Genomic DNA, 10,097 nt, shown 5'->3' on the forward strand with positions numbered 1-10,097 from the left:
GAGCAAGAACATTCAAGGAAACTCATCAATTCGAAAAGAATTCAACAACTTCAAATGAAGCTTAAAGACAGATTTTCACGATATTTCAAAAAGAACAATTGAAGGAAGAAGAAATCAACACCAGATGTATAGTAATTCGGTATTCATACCTACATCCACTTTGAGAAGAACATCAGAAGATCTTTATTCATCAATAGTAACATAAGTCTCTCTTCACTCCTTTTACAACAATACTCTTAGAATTTTTCATCTCTTTGTGCATTATGTAATTCTCCTTTTACAAGTAAGGATTACAAGTTAGTTTTAGAACTAAATAACTTCTTTTAGATTTTGTTTTAGGTTTTGAACCTCAACGAAATGAAGATATCTTCAATTTGTTTCAGTTGTTACAACAACCCGGTTTTATATAAAGTGTTCAGATAAAAATGATTTTCTGAAATCCAAACATGCCTAATTCAAGCTTTTTATGTTAAAAAGTGACATCCACTAATTGTATAATACAACAACAAAAGAAACCCATATTTCATAACTCCATTTTAAACAAATCAACACCCCAACACAAACTTCTTAAACTCAGACAAAAACATTCTACATCCAAAATACATACTTCTATAACTCCATACATTATAATGATTACATATTATTATAATCAACTCTACACTTCAAAGAATCCCCGAGAGATTGGTGTCTTGAACATGTACAAGATATTTAGTACTATGTCATACTTCTTCCATTTAATATTAACACGTCATTAAAGACAATTTATTTTTTTTAATGCCTCTTTTATGACAAGAAATTTTAAAAATGGAAAGTTTGTGGAATTTTCTCTGGAACAACAATTACTTGACATAGAAATCAAAATCATAATAATCATTTCTGTGTTGGCAGCCTCTCCGGACCTAAATTACAGGGAATAATAATCTTTAAATATTACAGTTTTGCTCCCCCAATTCTCATATAGCATGCAGTTTTCACAGTTGGAACTCTTTTTTTCTGTTAAAAAAAATTAGATTTCATTGTATTCAATGAAGAAATGGGATTTATTTAAAATCCATCTTCTGTTTGGACATCTAACTCATCACAATGATCATAAGGCATTGATATAATACTAATCCAGTTTTGAATTTGACAATATCTTCAGGCTTGTCTGGATGTCTCGTTCTTCCTCTTTTTTCTTCTCTTCCCTTTTTTTCTTTTTCTTCTTCCCCCCGTTCCCTTCCGATATTCGATATCTTTCTTTGTTAAAACTGATAGATTTGTCATGTCGGGAAATGGAAAATTTTCGTCTAAAACAACTGGAAGAGTAAGCTAGTCGACCCATCGCCAAATGTACGGAGTTCTGCAGGCTTTACCAGTGCTCGGCAAAGAGGGCAAGTTCTTTCTCTCTCGAACCTGAAAAAATTACACAAACACTAAATGGAAGTGCAATGACATTTGTAACAGCTGAAACTAATCCTAATATAGCACTAGTTTTGACTTTTAAATTTCCAGTCAAATAATCCCCTGCTTCTATGAATCAAGATTGAAGGGGGTTCTCCTTTTCTTTCTTTTGGTTCCTTGTCCCTGGGTAAATGTAGGTCTAGCGTGGCATGCAGACGACCTTAAAATCATAGCCATATTAGTCAGATTAGGTACGAGCAATCTATAAGGAACCAAGATATAGTATGGGCTACCTTTATCTCATATGGGTTAGAATAGGATGACCAATGTGGTACGACTTGGCTCTCTCACCTCAATAGCTAGTTTTTTGGGTGTGATTCTACAATGTGCTTAAGTACCTATCAACAGTACCAGAGTCAAATGTCGACATTCCAAAGAGGAGAACCGATGGAGGGTTTTGACAGGGTGTCTCAAGTGAAGTATCGTTAGTCTAGCTGCCAGTACGTCAACTTTCCGAGGATGGGGTATTGTTATGAACCAAAGTAATATGGACTACCTTTGTCCTACGTCAATTAGGGATGATCAATGTGATACTTAAGTAACTTGGCTCCCTCACCTCAATAGCTGACTTTTGGGATATGGTTCTCCAAGGTGCTTAAGACCTAACAATCCTGACGCTAATAATAAGAATGATATTATGATACTATAATCACCTCCTAACTACAACATTATTAAGTCCTAAGGAATGTGTTAGGATACCTCCTAACAAGAACACATTCAAGGACACACAGAGAACTCAAGAACACAGAAACATGGAAATATATGAAAATATGTTATAATATCATAAAAAAATAACAAGATAACCTAGCCTTTCGAGAGGGTTAATCTATCCCTAAATTCCACAAGAAATCTCACAAAATTCTTCACACCACTAGCCTCACCCTCACCTACTATTTATAACCCAAAAGACCTAACAAACTTAGGGGGTGTTTGACAACCCAAGGAGAGTTGGGTTGAGTTAGTATTTTTTACCAACTCGATGTTTGACAACCAACTTTAAATGTTGGTGGGGTTGAGTTGGTTATTTTACCAACTCATCCAACTCACTTTAACTCTCCCCAATTCTCTCTCCCTCTAATGTTTCTAATAGTTTCACCCAGCGGTCTCCATTGGCGATTACCGCTAACACACTCCGGCGACATACTCCGATGACCACCTTCGGATGGCCAACTCCGACAACCAACTCCGAGCTCCGACAACCACCTCCGATGACACTCCGACAACCACCTTAGTACAAAACAACTCCGACTTCCACATTCGCACAACCAACTTCGACGAAGAACTCCGGGCTCCACCAACCACCTTCGACAACTCTAGCGACTAACTCCAACAACTACCTTCGCACAAGCAACTTCGGCGACATAATCCGACTACCACCTTCGTGTGCCCAACTTCGATGATCACTGATAAAAATAAAATGGCAGGTTTAATTATCCACCATTTTATCTCTCACTCTTGCCCGTTTTCCCACGCATTTTCGTTATTCTCCCAACTCCCTCAATTACTTTGTCATTTCTCTCTCTCTCATACATCTCTTCACATTACTCCCCTCCTCTCATCTTCTCTTTCAACTTCTGGTTCGTTTTTCTCATTTTCTCTTTCTTTCTCTATCTAGCTCGTATGGGTTTTATTTTCCCTTTTCTTTCTCAACTCCTCCTTTCTCTTTTTTTATTTTCTTTCTATGGTTGTTCTTTTAGATCCAATTATTCTTCTTCTATTTCATTTTTTTTCTTAGATCTAAAAAATATTACATACGACGTCCTATTATTGTTTCACTAAACAAAAGTTCAATGATATGTTTTAAACAACCTATGCCTTGATGTTTTCACATACATAAATCTAATGAAGTAGTGGAATTTAAAATTATGGCTCAAGTGTTTTAGAAAAGAAAAAAAAAAAAAAATATATAAATATATATATATATATTGTGCAATGATACAACATAATAGTTGAAAAAATAGACATCAATATTTCTAAAATCATTTTATCGGTTTTAGAAAAAGGTAAATCCATATTCCACAAATTGGTCAAAAAAAGACTATCTAATAATTGGTTTTATGATTTAAATTGTAAGATTTTGGTTTTTTTAAGATTAACATTGAAGTGTCACCCCTTCTATCTAAAACAATGCTAATAATTTCATTTGATGGCACTAATCCTTTCAGTTCTTTTGAACTTTTATGGTAATTAATGATTAAGTTAGGTATTTAAAAGGAATAATCATTTCTATTTGAGTGTTGAAAAAATTGAATTCAAAATTTTGGACTGTATATGAATACTTTGTAGAGAATTTGTTATGTTTTGAGAATGGAAAAGAATTTGAAGTCTTTTTGTTTTTACCTTATAAAAATTAGGAAAATATATGTATAGTTGAAAATTAAAATCAATAATAGCAAAAAAGACAATCAATTTCATTTATAAAAACAGCATCAGATAACCCAACTCAACTCAACTCAGCCCCAAACACAGACAATAATTACCAACTCAACTCAACTCTGCACACTAAACACAGACAATGTAACTCTCCAGATAATAAATACCAACTCAACTCAACTCTCTACTTTTATCGTGCGCCAAACTTACTAGCATGCCCATACTATTACTACTAATCCTAATACTTCCCTAGCTAGGGATCTTACAAAATGATAAGATACACGTGAAGATGGTATGGGATGCTTACGTTTGAAGCCTAACAGGTGTTTTTGGATATGCATAACACTTGAAATAATGTACCACAGTCCATTACTTTCTAGTTTCTATGACATGCATGAACATATTTGGAAGGAAGTAGGAAGACCATCCATTAAAGAAGTTTTAAAACAAACTCTGAACTTCTTCCCTGATCCCTGGTGCAGTATAAGGTTGTTTACATGATTTCTTCTTTTAGACAAGTGACAAGTTTGCAATCGTTCCTTAAACAACAAAATCTTACGTTTGTTTTAGTTATTCTTTATCTTTATTATTTTTTTGCTAAGTGACGAGAGAAGTGAAGTCATCACACTCACCATTCAGAAACACAATCTTCACAGAAGATGTGCTTACAACGTAACAGGATTGGAGCATTCATCTTCTCCTGGCAAATAGCACAAAGGTCTCCCGCCGCATTTACCTGCAATGGAGTAAAATTGAGTATATGGAAAACTTAAAAGAAAAGAATTAATGTATGAAGTTTCTACTCTTTGATAATATAATGCTGAAGAAGTCACGGGACATAGATATTTATCAAGATAGAGATGATACAAATACATCAATCAATCGTGTACATGACAATATTGAAGTCGAGAACTTTTCCTGGTTCCATGTTTAGGAAATGACCGGGGTCAATTGCCAAATCACGATAATGACTTTTTGTCTCTTGATGCATAGAAAAAAAATGAAAATAGCACATCAGAATCAAAAGAAGTATCTCCTGATGTGCAACCTGATATAATATCAGCTACATTGAAATAAAAGAAAGAAGCAAAGTGCACTTGTAGTTGTAGACTTGTAACTCTAAAACTCTCATCAGAAATGCAGTTTTAAGATTTAAAACTTTCATTGAAATTGTATTGCATTTACTTTTTCTCCTCCGTGAAGTTTTGTATCTATCGAGCGGCATAAGTCTCTCTTTTCCTTCAATCAATAAAAAGTTGTCTCGAGTTCAAAAAATAAAAGTAAATAAAACTAAAACTTCGTTTTAACGAGTAACATAACCATCCAAATGGATGAATACATGTTGACAAAGTTCTACAGACTGTAAATACTCAAAGATACAATTGATCCGTTACTTGAATGATCGAATATATGATACCATCCGTAATCAATTCAAACAATCCAACCTAACATGCATAGATCTTAGCACTACTAGGAATACACCTTAGCAATTTCTTTTTTAAATAAAAATAAAAAAAAAAAAAACAAAAACAAAAACAAAACAAAACAAAACCCTATTAGGAATACACCTTAGCACAAGTGCACAACTAGTAAGTAAGCTTTCAAATACAAGAGTTACGTTCTAGAACAAATATTAAACAGTATATATCAATGAGCTTACTTCCTTTCCCCAAGATAACTAGAAATGCATAAATCCTCAATTAGTGTTTTTTTCACGAATGTTGCATAGTAATTTGAGTTCAGAAAATTGGTTCATTGATATCGTATACCTTCTTTTCTTACAAACATATACTTTTCATATAGTTATATGTGATGAGTCAATCATGTAACTGTAACAAGTACAAAGTATAAGTCCCCACTACAATGAAAGATAACAGAGGACATTGACGTAGTTCATCTAAAAGAAAATCAAGGCCATTTCTCCCACCAGATCCAGTAGCCAGTAGGCTAATAATACTACCACAAATCCATGAGAAAGAAACAAGGGAATCCCATTAACAAGAATTATAAGAGGGGATGCCTTGTAACATTAAAAAAGCATCAAGGGAGACATTCAATAGTCTCAAAGGGTTCAACAAATAGTTGTGCCACTTGGCTATTTGAGGGATATATTATTTGGAATGAGAAAACAGTTGCGTAAAGTCATATGCAAGGAGAGACACGGAGCTCTTTTAAAGATGTTAAATGAGACTACCAACAGACAGAATAAGTGTACTTGCCTGTTCTGATGTGGCATATGATCCATAATGGACTTCTTTTCGTGATAGAGCCTTAAATGCAGCAACAAATGATTGAATCTATAGAGGAAATAAGGAAAATAAGATTGTAGACCACGTTAGCTTCAACTATAACATAATATTAAATCTTTAAGTACTCATTCAAGAGTATAAATTTTCACCTTTTTTTTTTCAGAACAAGACACGAAACTTTTCATTGAGAAAAAGGGGGAAAAAAACTCAAAGATGTTAGAAGGCACACCTTCTCAACAACAGACGTTAGCTTGAAAGTTAAATATAATCCTGTTGTCAGTGATGAAAAGAGGCTCCCTTGATCTTTATTCAAAAAGAATCGGTACCATACAGGTGTTGGTAATAATGCACGGTACAATAGAAGAGTGTATTCCACGAGAGTTAAAATTTGACCCTGAAACATGAACTATGAACAGTCAAAGAACTACAACAAAGTAATTGTCAAATATTTCAATTATATTAATGGTTAATATGAGATAGACACACGTCACATGATTAACTAATTTTGAGAACTCATAATACCTGCCGACGAAAATTATGGCCTCTGCCATTCTTGTAGTAAATAAGAAGAAAACATTTGAGAGCCATTGCAAACTGCCTCACCATCGTATCTGACAATATAATACAGCCCAAAGCCAAAGCCAAAAGAGTTATGAGTATATTGAAATTGAACGACAGAAAAATAGCACGGAAAATTGTGACAGAAATAAAACAATTGAATTCAGAATAAAAGGAAGGTAGATCCAAGCTTTAAAATTAAAACTATGGTGACAAGATCCAAATATATAGCAAAAAGATAATAAACCATCTCTCATCCTTGTTATATCGCCATTCAGGCTATCTAATTGGAAATAGCACTTGACACTTGGTGTTTTTTAAAAAACAAGGTGCAATAAAGTGCAATAGTCTTCCTAAGGCTTAAGCGCAAGACACAAAAAAAAACACGGACTTTTTTTGTGAGGGACGCTATAAATAAAAGTAATACATAAAGAAGAGAAAGCATAGTTGAAGTGGAAACACAAAAAAAATTGCATTTAGGCTTAGTAAATTTGATTTTTTTAGTAAATAAAGAAAGAGGAACCCTAATTATTAGTATTTTTTAAAAATAATGAAAAAGGTGCATGCCTTATTTTGTGAGCCTCGCCTAACCTATGCTTGAGCCTAGGTGTGCGCCCAGGAGGGCTTTTTTTTAATAACACTGTTGACACTTAAGCCAGATTGCAGACCACATAATAGGTCAAGGATAATTTTTGCATGCATCTTCCAGAGCTCCATTCCATATGTCAATTCAATCGGTAAGAAGTATTATAAGCCAAAGCAGGGAAAAGATCAGTACCATTAACCAAAATGATGAACAAAGCATGCCAAAAAGGCGGTACTGTCTTTGGTGGAAGCATGACTAATGGGAATAGAAGATCGTCACTATGACACCACCAGTAAATCCCAATTACATGAACCAAAAATGTAATAGAGGTTCCAGCAAGGACAGAAATTTTCCTCTCTCCCTGAAAAAGAGGATAAAGAAAAGAAACTTCAGTATATATTTCTTGCAAGTGAATTCTAATTTCTCATTTAACGAGAAAAATAAATAAAGTTCTAATAGATAAAATAAAATCTGGGTCTAGGTTTACACCACCTTTAGAGCAGTCTGTTTCTTGACAATATCATTCGACTTATACATAACAGCTGATATCCAAATTGTGATGAAAAAACCTGGAAAATACAAGAGAATTTCTCACCATTCAGAAGAATATTACAGGCTTACAGCAAGAGACTAAAAGGCAGAAGACAATGAAATAATAATAATAATATAATTATTATTATAAAATTAAATTTAAAAAAAAAAAAAAAAAACACTACTTAGGTATGTGATTATCCAATAATACTGTGGTACTGTAACTCCCTTAGGTTAGATGATAGAAGATAATTAACGAATATGCCGACTACCAAACAAACATGTCCAAAAATATGTTCCAAAGTTTTATGGAAAAGTGATATCTCCAAACCAAATGATATGATGCTACTATAACTGTTGCCACAGTATTCCTCTACTGCTTTCTCAACACCTTCCTCAAGTCCAAGAGCTTCCTTTTCAATGCATGTTTGATCCTCCAATACATGATATATGTGCTAGTAGTAGAAACCAATTATCAAGAATGCTAATTCAGCTATTTTTCTTCATCTGATTTTAATTCTAAAAATACAGTTAACTAGTTCTGACGCTGTTCTAGCTTTTTGGATGATTTCATCACTACCTCTTACAACAACCACTTTGCAAAAAATCCTACAATATACTACAGCGGCTTTTAGAGCTACAGCAATGCAATGTCAGTACTCAAGCATGGAAAAAACACAACCAGTGCAATTCACCACACCAAACCAATATTCACATCAAACTTCATCCTCTGCAATCAAGCTGTAAATCAGCTAAAAAGTACAGGGACTAACGGAGTTAAATTTGAATAGGTCCAACGGAAGTCCCAAGTAAACAATGGCTAGCATTCTTACTTATTCATATCTTAACAAGGAGTAGTAACTACCAAGTTAGCTGTTGAAATTTACAACCAACACTAGTATGACATTTGATACTGACAATCTATAATCTGTGAAACTGGTGCCGAGTGTAAAAGGCAATGAAATTCAAAACAAATTGTTGGACTAACAAGAGGGAAGGCAAAAGAGAGCACCTTCTAAATGCTGACGGATAAAGACTATCAGCAATAGTATAGAGAATGGAAGAATCTGTTCAATCCATCTAGCAACCTGCTGAATATCATATCTCTGGTAAGACGAATCTCTATTGACACCCTCTTCCATTCCATTTCCAGATTCTCCATCGACGCGACTATTTCCAGATTGAATAGATGAAGAAGCAGTTGACACCAAAGGAACTCGTTCCTCATCAGGGGATTCCGGCTGATCCCCAGAAATAGCAAGTCTACCATTTTGCTCATAACCAGTTTGATTTGGCAACAAGCTACTGGGAGAAGGATCTTGCTCACCAGACCCAATAATCCTTATAGAAACCTCCCCAGAAGGGATAGTATTACCGGAAGAGGTTGTGGCAGAAGAAGAAGAAGAAGAAGAAGAAGAAGTAGGCATCAAGTGATTGTGATTTTGAGAAAAAACCCGCAAATCAGGAGTGGCAGCAGCGTTGATTACAGGTTCGGATTCATGATGAACAGCCCTAGTGGGAAGAATTCCAGAGTAATCCAAGATGACAGACAAAGGCGAACGGAAGAAATTGAGGGAAGGGAGGGAGAGGCCAAATCTGGAGGAGGTACGAGCAGTACTTGTGGGTGTAGAAGAATTGGAGTAAGGATCGGAATTGGAAGGCGAAGTCTCCATTTTGGGAGAGACCCAAGTGACGAAAAGCCCTAATCTTCGACCTTCCCCTTCGTTTGAAAAGGTAAACCGATCGACCCCTCGAAATCCCACCAGAGGAAAACAATAATTGGGATGATGGGGAAGGAGAAACGGGGGAAATAACAGCCGAAGAAGGCGGCGGAGGGAGATGGGTCGGAGGGTCGCCGGTGAGATTTGGGGAAGGAAACGAGAAAAGAAGAAATGGGTTTGGAAAAAAATGGAGAATTGAAAGAGAAAATGGAAGGTAATAGTGGAGGAGAAGAGAGCGGCGCGTGGAAGCCGAGTCGTATTGGAACAAAAAATGCGACTAATTCAGCTCATTGCCTAAAAGCCTCTCCAAAGAGTCGGTGACAGATATGAAGAAAGCAGACCGTTGAAGTGTTAGTCAAGAAAAAAATAAAATTTAAACAAAAAAAAAAAGTTCAATTATAGAAAAACTTTGTATTTATTTCAAAAATATCATTAAAACTTCTTGACGTTTCAATTATCCTCTTAGACTTTCAAATGTTTAAAGTTAAAATACTTTTATTATTATTAGTATATCTTGTTAAAAAAAAGAATTTATTATTATTTATAATAGAAAATAAATTCATATTGTCTATATGCTATGTAGTTATTCATGTTTGGTGTTCATGTAAGTGTACATGCTACTGGCACTCTGCCTATAAA

General features: G+C 34.8%; 1 protein-coding gene across 1 annotated transcript; it reads right to left on the reverse strand.

Moving 5' to 3' along the window:
- Nucleotides 1–821: 821 nt before the first annotated feature.
- Nucleotides 822–9,786, reverse strand: LOC120081379 (uncharacterized). The gene is made up of 8 exons (XM_039036207.2): nucleotides 8,750–9,786; nucleotides 7,699–7,775; nucleotides 7,399–7,567; nucleotides 6,585–6,673; nucleotides 6,292–6,456; nucleotides 6,033–6,110; nucleotides 4,446–4,549; nucleotides 822–1,392 (listed from the first exon to the last, which is right to left on the reverse strand). The coding sequence occupies exons 1-8, from the start codon at nucleotides 9,408–9,410 to the stop codon at nucleotides 1,287–1,289; spliced, it is 1,449 nt and encodes a 482-aa protein (XP_038892135.1). The 5' UTR covers nucleotides 9,411–9,786; the 3' UTR covers nucleotides 822–1,286.
- Between the last annotated feature and the right edge of the window lie 311 nt (nucleotides 9,787–10,097).

The sequence above is a fragment of the Benincasa hispida genome, chromosome 7, assembly GCF_027475165.1.
Source record: "Benincasa hispida cultivar pf3 chromosome 7, pf3_genome.v1.1, whole genome shotgun sequence".
Lineage (NCBI taxonomy): Eukaryota > Viridiplantae > Streptophyta > Magnoliopsida > Cucurbitales > Cucurbitaceae > Benincasa > Benincasa hispida.